General features: G+C 33.4%; 1 protein-coding gene across 1 annotated transcript in view; it reads right to left on the reverse strand.

The window, feature by feature from the left end:
- Window positions 1–26,054, reverse strand: part of LOC149775562 (ankyrin repeat domain-containing protein 27-like) — a 68,615-nt gene that overhangs the window by 32,686 nt on the left and 9,875 nt on the right. Inside the window, exons 4-9 of the mRNA XM_089943290.1 lie at window positions 20,839–20,915; window positions 18,388–18,443; window positions 8,846–8,902; window positions 6,355–6,413; window positions 3,793–3,832; window positions 527–643 (exon numbers count right to left, since the gene is read on the reverse strand). Of these exons, the coding sequence (XP_089799416.1) occupies window positions 527–643; window positions 3,793–3,832; window positions 6,355–6,413; window positions 8,846–8,902; window positions 18,388–18,443; window positions 20,839–20,915 (406 nt within the window). The remainder of the gene's footprint in view (window positions 1–526; window positions 644–3,792; window positions 3,833–6,354; window positions 6,414–8,845; window positions 8,903–18,387; window positions 18,444–20,838; window positions 20,916–26,054) is intronic.

Here is a 26,054-nt window from a genome sequence, read left to right on the forward strand (position 1 = left end):
GACAATGGACAAAATCCCAGACCAACAAAAAAAGTTGTGCTGATAGACAGATGACAATGGACAAAATGCCAGACCATCAAAATGTTGTGCTGATAGATGACAATGGACAAAATGCCATCCTGTAAAACAGTTGTGCTGAAAGGCAGATGGACAATGGACAAAATGCCATCCCATAAAAAAGTTATGCTGATAGGCAGATGATATGGGACAAAATGCCAGCCCATAACAAAGTTGTGCTGAAAGGCAGATGGACAAAAGACAAAATGCCATCCCATAAAAATGTTGTGCTGAAAGGCAGATGGACAATGGACAACATGCCATCCAATATAAAACTTGTGCTGACAGATTGACAATGTACAACATGTCATCCCATAGCTTCTTTTGTTGAATGACCAGCCAATCTAAAAACTAAATAAAGTTAAGCAGGTATTTGAGTAAACCTTTCATGAAATTCAAGCGCTTTACCATCTTATAAGAGGGAAAGTAGTACAATAAAGAACTCAGAGGGATCACTGTGCATTGTTACCTTTGTGGCATTCTGACTGATAGTTCTTATTCGACTGCTGGCATCATCAAGAAAATCTTTCAAAAGTAAATAATTCCTGTTGAACTGAGTGAGACTGTCTTCTAATTCTCTCAAAACCTGAAAATATTCCGAACATTAAAATAATGCAAGACCTGATACCCAATGTTATCTTCTGACCTTTATAATGTGCTGATTGTAGTTATTTTGATAAAAGTTCTTTACAGTGATAGACATAACTAATGCATGGGTGTCACTTACCATCAACTCATCAAGGAAAATTATCATACAAACCCATTTACCAGTTAAATGTATGACAAAAAGAGTCTATAGAGAGGTAACAAACTCTGTCAAACACACAATAAGATCATGTCATGACAATGTACAAATAACAATACTGCAAAATCGACCAATTGTCATAATGATGTAAGTCTAATTAAACGTTAGCTAAAAATAAAATCAAAATTTGTCTCAATAGTTGAAACACTCACCCCATAAAATAAAGAATACCTCATAAATATAAGTAGACCTTCCTCTCAATCAAAATCATAAAATATCTTAATGATATACAATCATGTATTAAGTCTGACCAAACTCTGCTCAAAGGAAGAGCTGCTTCAGTATTAGAAAGCTCAATTAATCAAAGGCAATTTTCCTTTTGTATGGGTCTTAGTCCTGTTTATAATCATCCACAATCCTGAAAATATCAGCATAATTACCAAGTGTAATGAAACTCATACTGAAAACACAGTCTCTAAAGAGCTGCAAAGAGCCTCAGTGAGCAAGAGCTACAAAGACCCTCAGTGAGCCAGATTCAAGAAAACCTCAATAACAGGAATAGACCTGACTCATAAAATTGTACTTATCCATGATTTAAGTTAAGCCCATTCACCAAGTCCAATCAAAGTCAGTTCAGAAATACAGCTTCCAGCATGGAAACAAGCTCAACAAATCAAATGCAAAATCACCTCATTAAGATGCATAGATCTTGTTTATTGTCAAATTTTGTTGATATCTTGATGCTGTAATCCTATTTACCAAGTTTTATCAAATCTAGTAAGAAATAGCACCACTGGAATGGTAACGAACTTGGCCAATCGTGTAGGATGAGACCCTATTCACAGATGTCGCTCACTGTTCAACCCATCTAGGATCCTGATGATATTGAGCCCATATTCCAAGTTTAATCAAAATCAGATGAAAAATATGGCTTCCTGGGTGACAGCAAGCTTAGCCAATCAGACACAAGACCACTTATTATTATGGATGAACCTCAACCAATATCAATACAAGTCCATATTCCAAGTTTAATCAAAATCAGATGAAAAATATGGCTTCCTGGGTGACAGCAAGCTTAGCCAATCAGACACAAGACCACTTATTATTATGGATGAACCTCAACCAATATCAATACAAGTCCATATTCCAAGTTTAATCAAAATCAGATGAAAAATATGGCTTCCTGGATGACAGCAAGCTTAGCCAATCAGACACAAGACTACTTATTATTATGCATGAACCTCAACCAATATTGATACAAGCCCATATTCCAAGTTTTATCAAACTGGTCTCCAGAGTGTAACAAGAAATTATTGACAGATGGACAAATTACTGACACAAGACTATCTGATTCACCTGCCCTTATGGCCAGGTGAACAAATAACAAACAGAAAACCTAACTTGTTCTCACTTGACTTTTTAAACACATGAATTATGGCATCATGTAATTTGTTTTATCCAAAGGTAGTATATTCATGCCCTTATACTGAATCTTCTTTGGGAATTTTATATATATATATATATATATATATATATATATATATATATATATATATATATATATATATATACATATACACATACACACCAGACAGAACGAAAAGTGCTATCCCTGAATTCTATAGAAGAATGCTTGATAATAGTAGGCAGAACTAATATTTAATACAAATAATACTATCATGCAGGTTAGAGAATTTTTAATTCGTACTCTACAGAGATTAAAACTTGGTTCCACAGGTAAATGGCAACACTGATTGAGTAGCATAATTTTTTTGTGATGTGTGTTTAGTTATGAGGTAACTTGGGCTTGTGTGTACAGGCAAGGCGATGGGTGCCATTTACCCACAGGTCTGGGTTCGAATCTCCATAAAGTACAAATTAAAGATTCTGTAACCTGTATGATAGTATTATTTGTATTATATATATATATATATATATATATATATATATATATATATATATATATATATATATATATAATATAATATAACATAATATATAATATAATATAATATAATATAATATAATATAATATAATATAATGTACAAAATAGAATCGAAATTCTAACTTATATTCTTCATGATGCACTGATTAAAATAATTACACGAGCTTCACCAAAGTCATGGTGAAGTGGTCCCTAACTATAACACCCACCAGTATACTGCTTCCCCTCATATACACAGATATGGCCATGGTAAAGGGGTCCCTCACTATAAAACCTATCTGCTGCTCATATAAACAGATATGGTAATGAATCTCATTAAACTGGTAAATATTTGTTTTGTTACTGTCACAAATTTATTTTAGTTTTTGACTCATGAAAATACACTGTAATATATTACATCATTAAACATTCTGTTGATATGAATCAATATAATGCCTAGATAAATTCTTAAAGTAACATCCCTCAATATAAAGCATGCCACTTTTGTCTGGCAGTGTTACACAGTAAGAACACTGTACAAAAATAATAATGTGATAATACCAATACTATAAATGGTTATCAAAATTCATGGAGAATTAGAACATGTGAAATTCATTAAGTAGCAATAATTGACGAAAACTATAACAAATTCAGTGGAATCCATTACCACACTGTAAAAACAGTGGTTTTATGGGTGGTGATGAGTCCATGATCATTCCCACTTTGTAACAGGGGTTACCGTAGTTGTTTCATTGGATGTGGGAAAGTGGGCTTCATGACCTGTCCTAAATCATTAGAGAGGCAGTGATTTTACTGGGATGGGGTGAAGAATGGGTTCCATGATAATTCACCCACCAGATTACAGGCAGAAGTTTACTGGGGTGGGGGATGAGTGGGTTCTATTACCATTTCCACAGTGTAGTAGGGGCAGTGCATTACAGGTGCAGGTGGGGAGTGGGTGTCATGACCATTTCCACATTGTAGAAGGGGTGTGGTTTACTTGGACAAGGAAGTCTTTATAGCAAGGGACCATAAATATCCAAACACTAGTGGAAATCAGCCTACCGTTTTGTATTCGGGATATTCCTGAAGGAAATCTTTGCATCTGCAAATAGAAACATGTAATGGGATAGTATACATGACAATGCTGTTTTGTTTTAAATTAAAATGATAGCAAAATATATTTTGTAGAATATTTTAGCATTTTTGATGTCAGGATTACAAAACCACTTTAGTTTTCTCATATCATTTCCCTAGATGCATGCCATATTTCTCATTATTCAGGCTTGGTGATAAACCTATAAATAATAAACCTTCTTCTAAAAAAAATATCAAAATCCAACATTTGTATTCCCCTTAAATGGTAGTTAAGCTTATCATGGGACCAATACCATATACAGTAAGCTTACAATGGGACCAATACTATATACAGTAAGCTTATCATGGGACCAATATTATATACAGTAAGCTTATCATGGGACCAATACTATACACAATAAGCTTATCATGGGACCAATATTATACACAGTAAGCTTATCATGGGACCACTATTATATACAGTAAGCTTATCATGGGACCAATATTATACACAGTAAGCTTATCATGGGACCACTATTATACACAGTAAGCTTATCATGGGATCAATACTACATACAGTAAGCTTATCATAGAACAAATGCTATATTCAGTAAGCTTATCATGGGACTAACACTACACACAGCAAACTTATCATGGGACCAATACTGTAAGCAGTAAGTTTATCACAGAACAAATAATATCTACAGTAAGATTATCATGGGACCAATATTATACACAGTAAGCTTTTCATGAGACCAATACTATACACAGTAAGCTTATCATGGGACCAATAATATATACAGTAAGCTTATCACGGGACCAATACTATACACAGCTAGCTTAACATGGAACCAATACTATACACAGTAAGATAATCATGGGACCAGTATTATATACAGTAAGCTTATCATGAGACCAATACTATACACAGTAAGCTTTTCAAGGGACCAATATTATATACAGCAAGCTTATCATGGGACCAATACTATACACAGTAAGCTTATCATGGGACCAATATTATATACAGTAAGCTTATCATGGGACCAATATTATATACAGTAAGCTTATCATGGGACCAATACAATACACAGTAAGCTTTTCATGGGACCAATACTATACACGGTCAGCTTTTCAAGGGACCAATAATATACACAGTAAGCTTATCATGAGACCAATAATATACATGATCAGCTTTTCATGGGACCAATAATATACACAGTAAGCTTATCATGAGACCAATACTATACACAGTAAAGTTATTGAGAGACAAATAATATACATGGTTAGCTTTAAATGGGACCAATACTATACATGGTATTCATCCAAAGTGATTGATGTCTGTGTTATTCAAGTGACTGATGTCTGTGGCATCCAAAGTTATTGATTGTGTCATCCAAATTGATGTCTGTGTTATACAACTTAACTGATGTCTGTGTTATTCAAGAGACTGATGTCTCTGTTATTCAAGTGACTGATGTCTGTGCTATCCAAAATGACTGATATCTGTGTTATTCAAGTGACTAATGTCTGTTATCCAACATGACTAATGTCTGTGTTATCCAAATTGATGCTTGTGTTATCCAGTGATTAATGTCTGTGTTATCCAAAGTGACTGATGTCTGTCATCCAAAGTGACTTATGTCTGTGCTAAGTGACTGATGTCTGTGTCATCCAAAGTGATTGATGTCTGTGTTATCCAAATTAACTGATGTCTGTGTTATTCAAGAGACTGATGTCTGTGTTATTCAAGTGACTAATGTCTGTTATTCAAGAGACTGATATCTGTGTTATTCAAGTGATTGATGTCATCTGTGTTATTAAAGTGTGCTGTCTGTGTTATTCAAATGACTGATGTCTCAGTTATCAATGTGACTGATGCCAGTATTACAGTGATTGATGTCTACGTTATCAAAGTTTCACTGCACAATAATCTTTTTAATATTTATCTCATGGTCATGTTATAATTTGAGAGGAATTATTGATATAAATTATCCATTAGAATTACAAAGTGCTCATTGACTAGACTAACATTATTTGGAATTATTGTGAATTTATTCAAGGACATTCACTGAGATACACTGCGACTGTTGGCATATCAGCTCTTTCAAGACTACTGGCACATCTGGACATTCTATACTGGAGTTCATTTGGAACACTATAAAATTTGACTTGTGATAGAACATTTTGGAATATTTGGGATTTAAATCACAAAAATGTCAGTTCCCTTTAAATTTTCACTTTGTATTCTATGGAAATAAATGATTTCTTAAAGTTTACTAAACTTGTTAGTCTTGCTTTTTCTCTGTTACTTAGTTCAAGACCATAGGTTCATAACATAGTAAATATAAATTCCTCAGTAAATACAAATCCTTCAGTAAATACAAGTCCCTCGGTAAATACAGAACTACTGCTAAATACAAGTCCTCTGGTAACTACAACTGACCCAGTAAATACAAGTCCTGAGGTAAATTCAAGTTCTTTCTGACAAATTCAAAACTCATGCTCATAAGACAAGGAAGAAAGAATCAATGTACTCCATTTTCAACTTACTGTTTCAGAGAACACTTTGGTGAATACAGTTGTGCAACTTTATCTTCTGACTGTCTTCCCTGCATGGCATAAATAAAAATCACATTACTAATGATTATGGCATACAAATAACATATCAAATAAATAATAAGTATTATATACAAATAACATATCAAATAAAAAGTAAGTATTATATACACAAAAAAAACATTAAATAACTAAGACATATACATATAACATCAAATAACTAGTATTATATACATATAACATATCAAAAATAGCTAATAATTATTATATACAAATAACATGTCAAATAAGTAATAAGTATCCTATACATATAACATATGAATGCATATCTACATGTATTTTGTACTTTCCTTGTTATCAAACAATAACAAGGAATTGTTACTTATGTATGTTTATTTTCTAATATATAAATTTCTCTAAAGATGATACAAGAACACTGAAAATGAGAATAACTAGATTAGTGTTAGCAAAACATTAATACCCATTACTACCCCAAGGCAAAAAAAAATTGAGTTCCAAAACATTTTTATAATGTATTAAAAATTAACAATTTCTATAAAGGGGCACAAATTTATTCAGGCCATGGACATATGACTCCAATTAGGCCTATCAGGCCATCAATGCATGACTCCAATTAGGCCTATCAGGCCACCAATATATAACTCCAATTACCACTATCAGGTCATCAACACATGACTCCAATGAGGCCTATCAGGCCATCAATGCACGAGTCAAATTAGGCTAATCGAGCCATTAATATGTGATTCCAATTAGGCCTATAGGGTAAACAATATCTGACTCCAATGAGGCCTTTCAGGCCATCAATGCATGACTAAAATTAGGCTAATCAGGCCATTAATATGTGAATCCAAATAGGCCTATCAGGTAATCAATATATGACTCTAATTAGGCCAATCAGGCCATCAAAACATGATTCCAATAAGTCCTATTAGGCTATCAACACATGACTCCAAAAAGGCCTCTCAGGTCATCAACAAATGGCTCCAATTAGTCCTATCAGGTCATCAATAAATAACTCCAATTAGGCATATCAGGCCTTCAACACATGACTCCAAAAAGGCCTCTCAGGTCATCAACAAATGGCTCCAATTAGTCCTATCAGGCCATCAATAAATAACTCCAATTAGGCATATCAGGCCTTCAACACATGACTCCAATTAGTCCTATCAGGCCATCAATAAGATTCCAATTAGGCCTATCAGGCCATCAACACATGATTCCAATTAGACCTTTCAGGCCATAATTTATTACTCCAATTAAGCCTATCGTGTCATCAATGCATGAATCCAATTAGGCCTATCAGGCCATCAATGTGTGACTCCAATTAGGCCTATCAGGTCATCAATATGTGACTCCAATTAGGCCTCTCAAATTACATGTAATCACTTCAAGTGACTTTTACTTAACTGTGCAAACAAAAGCTGTCATAAAGTTAAAAATCTACAAAATGTAATGGTCCAAAAATTGAATCAGGTCATTTACACAGGACTATAAACAGGTCTATAAAATCCCATTAGTCTAACTCAGGTGGGTTTTGCTTAATAACGATAACAAGGTTTCTTTTGAAAAGTCTACTTCGCCAAAAAACAAAACAGAACATAAACTATGTCAATAATGAATTTTAAAACCCCCAGCTATAATGGTGGAAAATCTAAATGAATAAAAAAAAGCTGTATTGGTGGAAAATCTAAATGATTAAAAAAGACAGCTGTAATGGTGGAAAATCTAAATGATTAAAAAAATACAGCTGTAATGGTTGAAAATCTAAATGATTAAAAAAAAGACAGCTGTAATGGTGGAAAATCTAAATGGTTTACACAAGACAGCTGTTGTGGTGGAAAATTTAAATGATTAAAAAAAGACAGCTGTAATGGTGGAAAAAGTAAATGATTAAAGTAAAGACCGATGTAATGGTGGAAAACCTAATTAATTCATCCACATATACCAAAGTTTATTTGTTCAGTCACATTTTGCTGAATGATGCTAACAGTGGCTTTGTCAAAAACTCTAATCCCAAAAGGACTCAATGATGCTAACAGTACTTTTTTCAAAAACTCCAATCCCAAAAGAAAGGAATGATGCCAACAGTGCTTTTGTCAAAAATTCTGACCCCAAAAGGACTGAATGATGATAACAGAACTTCTGTCAAAGACTCTAACCACAAAAGGACAAACTCATATAAAAAAATTAACTGTTAGAATGCCTTCAAAATCTAATAAGGTCATCTACACATGAGTAGAAATACACAAGCAAACTTTTCGTCTGTCTACATGGACATACATCCGAGATGGTCTGATGGTTGAACAGGACCAAAACCACACACACATATATATATATATATATATATATATATATATATATATATATATATATATATATATATATATATCACTGTGGCAGTGGTGTTTTTCTATGAAATGATTGTTACCCCATGAAGAGAAAGAGAGAATAAGTGAGAATATACCAGATACTTGGCATGTAGAGGCTTGTCAATAATAAAGATCTTGTAGGGTTGATAATCCTGAAATATGCAATAAAATTGTTATAAAGATCTTGTAGGGTTGATAATCCTGAAATATGTAATAAAATTGTTATAAAGATCTTGTAGGGTTGATAATCCTGAAATATGTAAAAAAAATTGTTATAAAGATCTTGTAGGGTTGATAATCCTGAAATATGTAATAAAATTGTTATAAAGATCTTGTAGGGTTGATAATCCTGAAATATGTAATAAAATTGTTATAAAGATCTTGTAGGGTTGATAATCCTGAAATATGTAATTAAATAATTAAAGATCTTGTAGGGTTGATAATCCTGAAATATGTAATTAAATAATTAAAGATCTTGCAGGGTTGATAATCCTGAAATATGTAATAAAATTATCATAAAGTTCTTGTAGGGAAGATAATCCTGAAATATGTAATAAAATAATTATAAAAATATTGTAGGGTTGATAATCCTAAAATATGTAATATAATAATTAAAGATCTTGTAGGGTCGGTAATGTGTGTGTGTGATTTGGATTTTTAATGTCGCTTTAACAATTTTTCAGTCTCACTGCTATGATGTCTGCAGTGTGGCAGTTTATAGTGATGTCTGGCAATGAGTTGGTTAGGAAACGTGGTAATGGACAGTTATATGTATGGAGGGTGTCACAATATCCCCCACCCCCTCTTCTTAACCATAGGGATAAAAACATGAATCTTTCACTGCAATGATGGCTGGAAAATTAGTGAGTATTTGATATAAGTGAACAATAGAATATCAAATTGTATTTCATTTACTTTCTTACCAGGAAATATGTATGAAAGACTCACAGTTCTAATGTGAATGAATGGATAAAGACATACAGTTCTAATGTGAATGAATGTAAGAAGACATACAGTTCTAATGTGAATGAATGTAAGAAGACATACAGTTCTAATGTGAATGAATGGATAAAGACATACAGTTCTAATGTGAATGAATGTAAGAAGACATACAGTTCTAATGTGAATGAATGTATTAAGACATACAGTTCTAATGTGAATGAATGTATGAAGACATACAGTTCTAATGTGAATGAATGTAAGAAGACATACAGTTCTAATGTGAATGAATGGATAAAGACATACAGTTCTAATGTGAATGAATGTATGAAGACATACAGTTCTAATGTGAATGAATGTATGAAGACATACAGTTCTAATGTGAATGAATGTAAGAAGACATACAGTTCTAATGTGAATGAATGTAAGAAGACATACAGTTCTAATGTGAATGAATGTAAGAAGACATACAGTTCTAATGTGAATGAATGTATGAAGACATACAGTTCTAATGTGAATGAATGTAAGAAGACATGCAGTTCTAATGTGAATGAATGTATGAAGACATACAGTTCTAATGTGAATGAATGTATGAAGACATACAGTTCTAATGTGAATGAATGTATGAAGACATACAGTTCTAATGTGAATGAATGTATGAAGACATACAGTTCTAATGTGAATGAATGTATGAAGACATACAGTTCTAATATGAATGAATGTATGAAGACATGCAGTTCTAATGCGAATGAATGTATGAAGACATACAGTTCTAATGTGAATGAATGTATGAAGACATGCAGTTCTAATGTGAATGAATGTAAGAAGACATACAGTTCTAATGTGAATGAATGTAAGAAGACATACAGTTCTAATGTGAATGAATGTATGAAGACATACAGTTCTAATGTGAATGAATGTAAGAAGACATACAGTTCTAATGTGAATGAATGTAAGAAGACATACAGTTCTAATGTGAATGAATGTAAGAAGACATACAGTTCTAATGTGAATGAATGTATGAAGACATACAGTTCTAATGTGAATGAATGTAAGAAGACATGCAGTTCTAATGTGAATGAATGTAAGAAGACATACAGTTCTAATGTGAATGAATGTATGAAGACATACAGTTCTAATGTGAATGAATGTATGAAGACATACAGTTCTAATGTGAATGAATGTATGAAGACATACAGTTCTAATGTGAATGAATGTAAGAAGACATACAGTTCTAATGTGAATGAATGTAAGAAGACATACAGTTCTAATGTGAATGAATGTAAGAAGACATACAGTTCTAATGTGAATGAATGTATGAAGACATACAGTTCTAATGTGAATGAATGTAAGAAGACATGCAGTTCTAATGTGAATGAATGTATGAAGACATACAGTTCTAATGTGAATGAATGTATGAAGACATACAGTTCTAATGTGAATGAATGTATGAAGACATACAGTTCTAATGTGAATGAATGTATGAAGACATACAGTTCTAATGTGAATGAATGTATGAAGACATACAGTTCTAATATGAATGAATGTATGAAGACATGCAGTTCTAATGCGAATGAATGTATGAAGACATACAGTTCTAATGTGAATGAATGTATGAAGACATGCAGTTCTAATGCGAATGAATGTATGAAGACATACAGTTCTAATGTGAATGAATGTATGAAGACATGCAGTTCTAATGCGAATGAATGTATTAAGACATACAGTTCTAATGTGAATGAATGTATGAAGACATACAGTTCTAATGTGAATGAATGTATGAAGACATACAGTTCTAATGTGAATGAATGTATGAAGACATACAGTTCTAATGTGAATGAATGTATGAAGACATACAGTTCTAATGTGAATGAATGTATGAAGACATACAGTTCTAATGTGAATGAATGTATTAAGACATACAGTTCTAATGTGAATGAATGTATTAAGACATACAGTTCTAATGTGAATGAATGTATGAAGACATACAGTTCTAATGTGAATGAATGTAAGAAGACATACAGTTCTAATGTGAATGAATGGATAAAGACATACAGTTCTAATGTGAATGAATGTATGAAGACATACAGTTCTAATGTGAATGAATGTATGAAGACATACAGTTCTAATGTGAATGAATGTAAGAAGACATACAGTTCTAATGTGAATGAATGTATGAAGACATACAGTTCTAATGTGAATGAATGTAAGAAGACATACAGTTCTAATGCGAATGAATGTATGAAGACATACAGTTCTAATGTGAATGAATGTATGAAGACATGCAGTTCTAATGCGAATGAATGTATGAAGACATACAGTTCTAATGCGAATGAATGTAAGAAGACATACAGTTCTAATGTGAATGAATGTATGAAGACATACAGTTCTAATGTGAATGAATAGATAAAGACATACAGTTCTAATGTGAATGAATGTATGAAGACATACAGTTCTAATGTGAATGAATGGATAAAGACATACAGTTCTAATGTGAATGAATGTATGAAGACATATAGTTCTAATGTGAATGAATGTATGAAGACATACAGTTCTAATGTGAATGAATGTAAGAAGACATACAGTTCTAATGTGAATGAATGTAAGAAGACATACAGTTCTAATGTGAATGAATGTATGAAGACATACAGTTCTAATGTGAATGAATGTAAGAAGACATACAGTTCTAATGTGAATGAATGTATGAAGACATACAGTTCTAATGTGAATGAATGTATGAAGACATGCAGTTCTAATGCGAATGAATGTATGAAGACATACAGTTCTAATGCGAATGAATGTATGAAGACATACAGTTCTAATGTGAATGAATGTATGAAGACATGCAGTTCTAATGCGAATGAATGTATGAAGACATACAGTTCTAATGCGAATGAATGTAAGAAGACATACAGTTCTAATGTGAATGAATGTATGAAGACATACAGTTCTAATGTGAATGAATAGATAAAGACATACAGTTCTAATGTGAATGAATAGATAAAGACATACAGTTCTAATGTGAATGAATGTATGAAGACATACAGTTCTAATGTGAATGAATGGATAAAGACATACAGTTCTAATGTGAATGAATGTATGAAGACATATAGTTCTAATGTGAATGAATGTATGAAGACATACAGTTCTAATGTGAATGAATGTATGAAGACATACAGTTTTAATGTGAATGAATGTATGAAGACATACAGTTCTAATGTGAATGAATGTATGAAGACATACAGTTTTAATGTGAATGAATGTAAGAAGACATACAGTTCTAATGTGAATGAATGTAAGAAGACATACAGTTCTAATGTGAATGAATGTAAGAAGACATACAGTTCTAATGTGAATGAATGTATGAAGACATACAGTTCTAATGTGAATGAATGTATGAAGACATACAGTTCTAATGTGAATGAATGTAAGAAGACATACAGTTCTAATGTGAATGAATGGATAAAGACATACAGTTCTAATGTGAATGAATGTATGAAGACATACAGTTCTAATGTGAATGAATGTATGAAGACATACAGTTCTAATGTGAATGAATGTATGAAGACATACAGTTTTAATGTGAATGAATGTAAGAAGACATACAGTTCTAATGTGAATGAATGTATGAAGACATACAGTTCTAATGTGAATGAATGTAAGAAGACATACAGTTCTAATGTGAATGAATGGATAAAGACATACAGTTCTAATGTGAATGAATGTATGAAGACATACAGTTCTAATGTGAATGAATGTATGAAGACATACAGTTCTAATGTGAATGAATGTATGAAGACATACAGTTTTAATGTGAATGAATGTAAGAAGACATACAGTTCTAATGTGAATGAATGTAAGAAGACATACAGTTCTAATGTGAATGAATGTAAGAAGACATACAGTTCTAATGTGAATGAATGTATGAAGACATACAGTTCTAATGTGAATGAATGTATGAAGACATACAGTTCTAATGTGAATGAATGTAAGAAGACATACAGTTCTAATGTGAATGAATGGATAAAGACATACAGTTCTAACGTGAATGAATGTAAGAAGACATACAGTTCTAATGTGAATGAATGTATGAAGACATACAGTTCTAATGTGAATGAATGTATTAAGACATACAGTTCTAATGTGAATGAATGTAAGAAGACATACAGTTCATACAGTTCTAATGTGAATGAATGTAAGAAGACATACAGTTCTAATGTGAATGAATGTAAGAAGACATACAGTTCTAATGTGAATGAATGTATGAAGACATACAGTTCTAATGTGAATGAATGTAAGAAGACATACAGTTCTAATGTGAATGAATGTATGAAGACATACAGTTCTAATGTGAATGAATGGATAAAGACATACAGTTCTAATGTGAATGAATGTATTAAGACATACAGTTCTAATGTGAATGAATGTAAGAAGACATACAGTTCTAATGTGAATGAATGTATTAAGACATACAGTTCTAATGTGAATGAATGTATGAAGACATACAGTTCTAATGTGAATGAATGTAAGAAGACATACAGTTCTAATGTGAATGAATGTATGAAGACATACAGTTCTAATGTGAATGAATGTAAGAAGACATACAGTTCTAATATGAATGAATGTATGAAGACATACAGTTCTAATGTGAATGAATGTAAGAAGACATACAGTTCTAATATGAATGAATGTATGAAGACATACAGTTCTAATGTGAATGAATGTATGAAGACATACAGTTCTAATGTGAATGAATAGATAAAGACATACAGTTCTAATGTGAATGAATGTAAGAAGACATACAGTTCTAATGTGAATCAATGTATTAAGACATACAGTTCTAATGTGAATCAATGTATGAAGACATACAGTTCTAATGTGAATCAATGTATGAAGACATACAGTTCTAATGTGAATGAATGAAGACATACAGTTCTAATGTGAATGAATGTATGAAGACATACAGTTCTAATGTGAATGAATGTATGAAGACATACAGTTCTAATGTGAATAAATGTATGAAGACATACAGTTCTAATGTGAATGAATGGATGAAGACATACAGTTCTAATGTGAATGAATGTATTAAGACATACAGTTCTAATGTGAATGAATGTATGAAGACATACAGTTCTAATGTGAATGAATCGATGAAGATATTCAGTTCTAATGTGAATGAATGTATTAAGACATACAGTTCTAATGTGAATGAATGAAGACATATAGTTCTAATGTGAATGAATGTATGAAGACATACAGTTCTAATGTGAATGAATGGATGAAGACATACAGTTCTAATGTGAATGAATGTATGAAGATATTCAGTTCTAATGTGAATGAATGCATGAAGACATACAGTTCTAATGTGAATGAATGTAAGAAGACACACAGTTCTAATGTGAATGAATTTATGAAGACATACAGTTCTAATGTGAATGAATGAATGAAGACATACAGTTTTAATGTGAATGAATGGATGAAGACATACAGTTCTAACGTGAATGAATGAATGAAGACATACAGTTCTAATGTGAATGGATGTATGAAGACATACAGTTCTAATGTGAATGAATTTATGAAGACATACAGTTCTAACGTGAATGAATGGATGAAGACATACAGTTCTAATGTGAATGAATGTATGAAGACATGCAGTTCTAATGTGAATGAATGTATGAAGACATACAGTTCTAATGTGAATGAATGTATGAAGACATACAGTTCTAATGTTAATGAATGTATGAAGACATACAGTTCTAATGTGAATGAATGTATGAAGACATACAGTTCTAATGTGAATGTTGTTGTTGTTGTGGGGTTTAACGCCATTTTTCAGCACACGATAGGCTATACATGGCGGCCAGTATTAATGGTGGAGGAAGAACCCGGGAAAACCCCGGAAAGAACCACCGACCCTCGAGAAGCTACTGGCAAGCTTTCTCACTTACCCAAATTGGCTGAATCTTAGACTCGAACCGCCGCAGACAGAGGTGAGATGGTAGTGATCCGTAATGAAGAGCGCTTTAGACCACTCGGCCACTCGGGGCCCCCTAATGTGAATGAATGTATGAAGACATACAGTTCTAATGTGAATGAATGTATGAAGACATACAGTTCTAACGTGAATGAATGTATGAAGACATACAGTTCTAATGTGAATGAATGTATGAAGACATACAGTTCTAATGTGAATGAATGTATGAAGACATACAGTTCTAATGTGAATGAATGTATTAAGACATACAGTTCTAATGTTAATGAATGCAAGAAGACATACAGTTCTAATGTGAATGAATGTATGAAGACATACAGTTCTAATGTGAATGAATGTAAGAAGACATACAGTTCTGATGTGAATGAATGTAAGAAGACATACAGTTCTAATGTGAATGAATGTATGAAGACATACAGTTCTAATGTGAATGAATGTATGAAGACATACAGTTCTAATGTGAATGAATGTAAGAAGACATACAGTTCTGATGTGAATGAATGTAAGAAGACATACAGTTCTAATGTGAATGAATGTATGAAGACATACAGTTCTAATGTGAATGAATGTATGAAGACATACAGTTCTAATGTGAATGAATGTAAGAAGACATACAGTTCTAATGTGAATGAATGTATGAAGACATACAGTTCTAATGTGAATGAATGTAAGAAGACATACAGTTCTGATATGAATGAATGTATGAAGACATGCAGTTCTAATGTGAATGAATGTAAGAAGACATACAGTTCTAATGTGAATGAATGCTTGAACAATTTCTTGCAAGTAAAACTTTATACACATCTATTGATTGTGATTGTTCGCCCAAAGTGTTTGCATTCACGCATTTCAAACAACAAACATGAAGATCTTGCAAGAAACACTTCTCTTAACAAGACACTTGTTGAAAGAATATATATGTCTACAATTCAGCCTGAGTGTCAGACTAAATGTCAAAGAAACAATTCACAAGTCTCTGAGATAACAGTCCTTGAACTGGTGAAGGAAATGTCTCCATGTGTTTGTTATTATTCATTTTATGATTTTATTTAATGGTTCATTTTCTTAACTGTAGGCATATAGATTTCAGAAGTACAATTTGGTTCCAAGTCTTTGTGCCACAGAAGTACAAACTGGTTCAGTCTTTATGCCACAGTACAAACTGGTTCACTGTTCATACCATGAAATGTGTAATGATACTTTTGTCAAAATGTAAATATCTATTACATATCATGATTTACAATACCATCCCTATCATGTTGTATCCCAATTCCTCATATCATGATTTACAATGCCAACCCTAACTTCTTGTATCCCAATTCCTCATATCATGATTTATAATGCCACCCCTACCACGCTTATCTCAATTCCTCATATCATTATTTACAATGCCATCCCTACCATGCTGTATCCTAATTTCTCATATCATGATTTACAATGCCATCCCTACCATGTTGTATCCCAATTTCTCATATCATGATTTACAATGCCATCCCTACCATTGTATCCCAATTCCTCATATCATGATTTATAATGCCACCCCTACCATGCTGTATCTCAATTCCTCACATCATGATTTACAATGCCATCCCTATCATGTTGTATCCCAATTCCTCATATCATGATTTACAATGCCATCCCTACCATGCTGTATCTCAATTCCTCACATCATGATTTACAATGTAATCCCTACCATGTTGTAACCCAATTTCTCATATCATGATTTACAATGCCATCCCTACCATGTTGTATCCCAATTTATCATATCATGATTTACAATGCCAACCCTACCTTGTTGTATCCCAATTTCTCATATCATGATTTACAATGCCATCCCTACCATGCTGTACCTCAATTCCTCACATCATGATATACAATGTAATCCCTACCATGTTGTAACCCAATTTCTCATATCATGATTTACAATGCCATCCCTACCATGTTGTATCCCAATTTATATCATGATTTACAATGCCAACCCTACCTTGTTGTATCCCAATTTCTCATATCATGACTTACAATGCAAACCCTATCATGCTATATCTTAATTCTTCATATCATGATTTACAATGCCATCCCTACCTTGTTATATCCCAATTCCTCATATCATGATTTAAAACACCATCCCTATCATGTTGTATCCCAATTCCTCATATCATGATTTACAATGCCAACCCTAACTTGTTGTATCCCAATTCCTCATATCAGGATTTACAATGCCATCCTTACCTTGTTGTATCCCAATTTATATCATGATTTATAATGCCAACCCTACCTTGTTGTATCCCAATTTCTCATATCATGATTTACAATGCCATCCCTACCATGCTGTACCTCAATTCCTCACATCATGATATACAATGTAATCCCTACCTTGTTGTATCCCAATTTATATCATGATTTACAATGCCAACCCTACCTTGTTGTATCCCAATTTCTCATATCATGACTTACAATGCAAACCCTATCATGCTATATCTTAATTCTTCATATCATGATTTACAATGCCATCCCTATCTTGTTGTATCCTCATATCATGATTTACAATGCCAACCCTACCTTGTTATATCCCAATTCCTCATATCATGATTTAAAACACCATCCCTATCATGTTGTATCCCAAATCCTCATATCATGATTTATAATGCCAACCCTAACTTCTTGTATCCCAATTCCTCATATCAGGATTTACAATGCCATCCTTACCTTGTTGTATCCCAATTCCTCATTGATAATCTTTGCTCTGACTTGCTGTGTGAAGCCTGAAATATTGATGCTTTACATTAGAGTAATCTCCCTCTAATAAACCACCCCCTTCTACAGCAGGCAAGTGGTATAATAAGATCAGTGACCTTTCTAGTGGGAATCACACATATGTTAGTACTAACTATATGTAAAAAAAGTATGAAAGACAACATAATAAATCACAAATATTTTAAGGAATCAGTGAGACAAAACTTGTATTAAAGTTATTTAAAATAATTATGAATAATCATCAAACATAATTATGAATAATCATCAAAAATAAATATGAATAATCATCAATCATGTTAAATGAAATAATTATGAATAATCATCAAAAATAATCATGAATAATCATCAAAAATAATTATGAATAATCATCAAAAATAATTATGAATAATTATCAAAAATAATCATAAATAATCATCAATCCTGTTAAATGAAATAATTATGAATAATCATCAATCATGGAACATAACCACTTTGTAAATAAATAAAGGCATCAACATCAAGTTGTAAGTATCACTATAATTTAGTTGATTCAGTTTCTGCAGCAGTAGAATATGTCCTGACAATTTTCCACTGTAGTAGAATGTGTATTGACAATTTCTCACTTCTGTAGAATGTGTATTGACAACTCACCAATGCAGTAGAATGCAAACTGACAATTTTCTATTTTAGTTGAATGTGTATTGACAATTTCCCATTGCTGTAGAATGTGTACTGACAATTTCCCATTGCAGTAGAATGCATATTGACAATTTCTCGCTGTGTACTGACAATTTCCCACTGCTGTAAGAATGTGTATTGAAACTGCAGCAAAATGCATACCGACAAAATCCCACTTAACTAGAAAGTGTATTGACAATTTCCAACTTCAGCAGAATGCATATTGACAATTTCCCACTTCAGTAGAATGTGTACTGACAATTTCCACTTCAGTAGAATGTGTATCAACAATTTACCACTGCTGTAGAATGTGTACTGACAATTTCCCATTGCTGTAGAATGTGTACTGACAAATTCTCACTGCAGTAGAATGCATATTGCCAATATCCCACTACAGTAAAAAAAGTGTATTGATAATTTCCCACTTCAGTAGAATATTTATTGGCAATTTACTACTGCAGCAGAAAGTGTAGTGACAATTTTCCACTTCAGTAGAATGTGTATTGACAATTTCCCACTTCAGCAGAATGTGTATTGACAATTTCCCACTTCAGTAGAATGTGTACTGACAATGTTCTACTTCAGTAGAATGTGTACTGACAATTTTCTACTTCAGTAGAATGTGTATTGACAATTTCCCACTTCAGTAGAATGTGTACTGACAATTTTCCACTTCAGTAGAATGTGTATTGACAATTTCCCACTTCAGTAGAATGTGCACTGACAAGTTTCCACTGCAGCAGAATGTGTACTGACAATTTTTCACTGCAGTAGAATTCGTATTGACAATGTTTATCTGATGTGAACTGAATAATACTGTACTTCTCAGAAGTTTGCTTTTTGTCATCGCAAAAGTTATTTTTGTGGTAATAATAGCCAGTTTTTACATCAATGTGACAAAACTAACATCTAAGGAACACAAACAAATAATGATAATTGGGTTACTTACCTCTCTCAATGTATTAAAGTAACTTTATCAACATGTTGGAACAAATTTCATTGTGTTGAATTTAAAAATCAACAAATATTCTTGAGATTTCTATCTATAATACCCATTTTAAAGTTGCTTGTGAGAGGTAAATTTGACAGTTTTTGCACTAGCATTCTGACCACATTAAATGAGTGCTCATTCATGAGGGGTACTTTTGAACACAAACTCATAGGTGTCATGGGATTCTGTCCCTATAAAGCAGGTGGCCATTGGTCACATGGCTGTTCAAGAGGCTGTTTAAGAGGGAGACAACTGGACTTTAATTACAATGTTACAAATTATACACCACACTGACAACAAGCAATTAAACAAGATGACAGAATACAGGAATCTAATCACTCACTTGCATGTATTGTCCTTCTTCACAGCCTCTTAAAATTAGCTCAACAGCGCTATGTAATAAGCATATAATTATTTATCGAAAGAAAATTAGTTGTCTGACAGTAATTTTCAGTACTTAACATTAAGAACCAATTTGAAAGTATTCTCTCAATATCTATATTAACTTGTTCATTCAAAATATGCTGAGCACCTGCCACCTGCCACCCCATTTTCTGGTTTAAAATGCTAGTGGCAACAAAAATAACTACCAAATTTTTCAATAGCATCTTGTGTCTTATTTGCAATGGAGACAAACCATTATAATAAAGCACTGTTATTTTCTACAGCTGGCGATGTTTCACAACATTATGTCAAATGTCTGAACCTTCCATCATAAATTAGTCCGATATCCTTTTATGGTTCATTATACAAACCTTCTCCAGTGACAAGTTCTCTTGATTTTTCATCAAATGTGACAGCTGTCTCAAGGGAATAAGCTGTAACATACTGCCTGTCAAGATAAAAATATAAATATCATAGTCATATAAAGTGCAGGAATGGTGACTATAACAATTTCTCAAGTCAACCTTCTGATGCTGAGACATGGTGGAGTATTCAACAACATGCAAAGTTTTTGTTGTTGTTGATTTTGATTTAATGCCATTTCTCAGTACATGATAGGCTATACATGGAGGCCAGTATATCTGGTGAAGAAAGAACCCAGAAAAATCCAGGAGGAACCATTGACCCAGGGAAGCTGCCATCAAGCTTTCTCACATACCCATACTGGCTGAGAATGAGACTGGAACTCACATGGATAGAGGTGAGATGTCGGTGACCTGTAAAGGCAACTGCCTTAGGCCACTTGGCCACCTAGGGTCCCAAAAACAGAAAGAGATCTAAAGAATTTATGCTGAGGCATGGTGGAGTAGCCAACAAGACAGAGATGTAATAATTAGGTAATGTTGACTAGGTGTTGTTATTGTTGAGTTACTAAGATGCATCATTTTACTTTCCAGACACAGCAATGTCGGCCATTATTTCCCCATGACTGGTTCACTTACAGTTTCAAACTAACTTTCTGACAAAATAATGTACAAGTGGCAGATAAAATATCGAGATTAATGATTCTTTTCTTAATAAACAACTTGCTATTTACATACTATTGTTAAAGTTTCAAAACAAAAGTTTGTATAAAGGATAAAATGCAGAAATCAGGCTATTATAACTTACTCTGGAAAGGGTTAATGGTCAGTCAGCTATCAAAACACATGCCTGTGAATGTGCAAGAGTTTGTTGACATAATTGATATCAACACTAGCTACTTGATTGCTTGATGAATACATTTTGCTACAACACAACACATAACCTGACTACGGTGAGGAGGAATCTCAAAAACTAAGGTTGGTCATTGTACCTCGAAGAAGTCATAGGGTGAAGTCATTTTCACTTTCCTAACAGAACTAGGTGAAGTTTACATAATTTAGGCGACTTAGTCGCCCACTTCGCCTGGTAGCGTGACCCCTTTTTATGATCCTTTCTTTTTTCTGTAGATTTAGCACAAAAAAATTGAAATGCTCAAACTAGGAAAAGGAGACCATCTTGATCATCTACAGCACAGATACCAGTGAGACTGTGGTTTTCAACAGAAATTGGTATCACGACTCTATGGTCTTAAACTAAGTAATAAAAAAGAGCAAAAACCAACAAGTTTTGTAAAATTCAACAAATAATTTTTTCCCAAGAATACAAAGTTAAAACTTAAAAAGAACTTATAGTTTTGTTTATGAAATCTAAAATAGTCCGAAAGTTTTATCACCATTCCTAATAAATAAGATTCTAATTAAATTCTAGTGGTGCTCGAAATAGGATCCAACACTATGTGCTGATGTGCCTTTAGTAACCTGAGACATGGAGATGTACCAACAGTTTTTGGTGAATCATAATAGCATAATCCAAGATTTACTATAATTTCAATTAATGTTCCAGTTGAAGAATATTACAGTGGAGCACTTTGTATTTGACTTCCTATATCCATGAAAAGCCATCATTCAAGCAGATGACTACCATACACCAAAACGTGCCATAGCCACAGATGACTATCATACACCAAGATGAGCCTATGTCAAAGATGACTACCATACACCAAAATGTGCCATAGCCATAGATGACTTCCATGCACCAAGACGTGCCATAGCCACAGATGACTACCATACACCAAGTTGTGCCATAGCCACAGATGACTTCCATACACTGTAAAATGCTGGTGCTGTTTGTCCCACTGAATCTGGTGAATACATGGGGAAGTCATGTCACAGAAGCAAGCAACTTCTGTACTCTGAGAAGTGCAGGGGGTCCTCCAGGTGTGGCCCTTTTTGGTTCAATAGACTTGGCAACTTTCCACCAGGTCCCAAACCTTATTGAGTTACCGATATCAAAGGGGACAACAATTCATGTGTACACATGCCATGCACACTAGACTGGAACTGGTGCCCTTTAATGCCATGTACACTAGACTTGGTTGCTGCCCTTGTTTGCTGCCCTTTAAGGCCCATACTTTTAGGCACTGATGAATACTGAAAGAAAATATACAACAATAAACTGGTAGAAAATCCTGACACCTATTACCGGCAGATGAATGAAACATAAAAAGTACCACCTGACAGGCAATGAATTTAGAATCAACCAAAAATAGACTCAGATATGCAACATAAATCAGGCATTTGTGAGAAATAAACATTAAAATGCCAAAATGGTTTCTACTCAACAGCAGAAATCCCCAAAAGGTGCCGTAACTGACTAAAAAATTGATTGCCCAAGTTGTTGTTGTAGGGTTTAATGCCATTTTTCAGCACAAGATAGGCTATAGATGGCGGCCAGTATAACCGGTGGAGGAAGAACCCTGGAAAACCCCAGGAAGAACCACTGACATATGAGGTGCTACTGGAAAGCTTTCTCACATACCCACATTAGCTGAGCCTGAGACTCGAACCTACACAGACAGAGGTGAGATGGCAGTGATCTGTAACAGTTAGCTGATTGCCCAAGAGACACGTGTATAAATGCACACAGTCAAGGAAAGGATGGAAGATAATCTATTGAAAGTGGACTAAGGTATCCACATGGGATCATGCTTATATTTAGACCTCCAATTACATACTGGAGGAGGGAATAATTTCTTTGATTTGGGAAATAGCACAAGAAATATTACACAATGTAATAATAGTAAGCTTTGTAATATGGCCCCTTTAGCAGAAGATGGTTATGACATCAAATATTTACAAACAGGTGTACAATCTGGTCAGTCTCACTGGATAAGATGCATTTAACTATTACAATATACACAATGGTGTGTCAGTCTAGTGTGATAGGAGCATGTCCAGAAAAAGAAAACATTATCGGAGAGTATTTAATTGTTAATATTAAGTATATCTCGACAAAGAGATGAAAACTATATGCAAAAATAAGATCGCATCTATTCACACAGATGTCATGACAATGGACATGGTGATGTTGTCATCTGCAGCAGACATTTTGAGAACGTGGATTTAAAAAAATTGCCAGTGAGTATTCCAAGGAAAACTGGCAAAAAATTGTGTGGCCACATGCCTGTTTAACTCCAATATTTAATGTCTGATGCCAGCTTCCTTTAAAGAATAAAAATGACTCTCCTTATACTTCAGCCTCAACCCTTGAGCTGTGAAGCCAGCAAACAGATTTCAAATTGCCATATAGCTTAGAAAAAACCCAGATACATCGCAACACAACCCTCATAAATCACAAGCCAAACTGGCAGTTGAAAAGAATGACATTATATTTATAATGTTTCTATTTAATTTCCATATACTGTTAACCTCCATAAAAGAAGTGTTCACTCAATTTTGGCCATGCACCAACAATTAGGGATAGATTAATTAATATTTAGACAAAGATGTTGTTTTCTTCACTTATCATATCATATAGAAAATTTCCTATAAAAAGACATGTTTAGAATTATTATATCCAAATCAGAGGAAGAGTCTCTTTTTTCAAGCTATCTTAGAGTCATATATTTTTCCCCAAACAAAAAGCTCTCAGAAAAGTAAATGGTCAGTCCCTTACATTACTGACTGCTTCACCAACATTGTTATGATGAGTATGGTTATGGTGATGATAATGCTGATTATCGTTATGATGATGATGATGATAATGCTGATTATGGTTATGAAGATGATAATGCTGATTATGGTTATGATGAAGATGATAATGCTGATTATGGTTATGATGAAGATGATAATGCTGATTATGGTTATGATGATGATGATAATGATGATTATGGTTATGATGAAGATGATGATAATGATGATTATGGTTATGATGAAGATGATAATGCTGATTATGGTTATGATGATGATGATAATGATGATTATGGTTATGATGATGATGATAATGATGATTATGGTTATGATGAAGATGATGATAATGATGATTATAGCAGAATCAAATTGTAATCATGTTTCACTGATTATGATGTCAATTCAAACTTCTAAACTTTCACAATGTCATATGATGTCAATTAATCCTTCAATACTTTCACAATGTCATGGTCATGTTTATTCTCCATGATACTAACTGCTGACTTGTACCTCTGGAGATACCTGGATGACTTCACCACATCTTGTCCTAAAACAGCCACTGGCATTAAAACAGAGTTCATGATACAGGGTGCAATGAACAAATAGCTACAAATGCACTAAATCACTAAAGTGTGAAAATTGGTTCAGATCTGGGAGGAGTGAGTTACTCTTATTGAGATGCACCCACATGCCAAGTTTTATGAGTGTTGGTAAAATAGGTACAAATATATTGTGGGTGTAATAACAGATGAAAATATAAAGCATTAAAAGTGAGTCACAGTGCCTTGTTTTAGTAGGAATTATTTGTTCTCATTGATATGCATTCTCATGCAAATTTTCATGCATATGTGTGAAAGGGGATAAGATGTTGAGGGTGTAATGAATGAACAGTTGAAAATACAAAACTCACAAAGTGTGAAAAGTAGGTCATCATGACATACTTTTGGTATGGCTGAGCTATGTTCACTCAGATGGAATAACTTATCAAGTTTCATGAGTGTATTTAAATAAAAAAGTCTTAAGATATTGAGGGAATAACAAACAAATGAATGAGCAAAGTTTATAACCACTCAGACACACACAAATACATGAATGAACAAAGTTTACAACCAGTCACACACACACAAACACATGAATGAACACAGTTTACAACCACTCAGACACATACAAACACATGAATGAACAAAGTTTACAACCACTCAGACACACAAACACATGAATGAGCAAAGTTTACAACAACTCAGACACACACAAACACATGAACAAAGTTTACAACCACTCAGACACACACAAACACATGAATGAACAAAGTTTACAACCACTCAGACACACACAAACACATGAAGGAACAAAGTTTACAACCACTCAGACACACAAACACATGAATGAGCAGTTTACAACCACTCAGACAAACAAACACATGAATGAGCAAAGTTTACAACCACTCAGACACACCAACACATGAATGAGCAAAGTTTACAACCATTCAGACACACAAACACATGAATAAGCAAAGTTTACAACCACTCAGACAC

This window comes from Sinohyriopsis cumingii, chromosome 19 (genome assembly GCF_028554795.1).
Source record: "Sinohyriopsis cumingii isolate HCF-2022 chromosome 19, ASM2855479v2, whole genome shotgun sequence".
NCBI classification, from domain to species: domain Eukaryota; kingdom Metazoa; phylum Mollusca; class Bivalvia; order Unionida; family Unionidae; genus Sinohyriopsis; species Sinohyriopsis cumingii.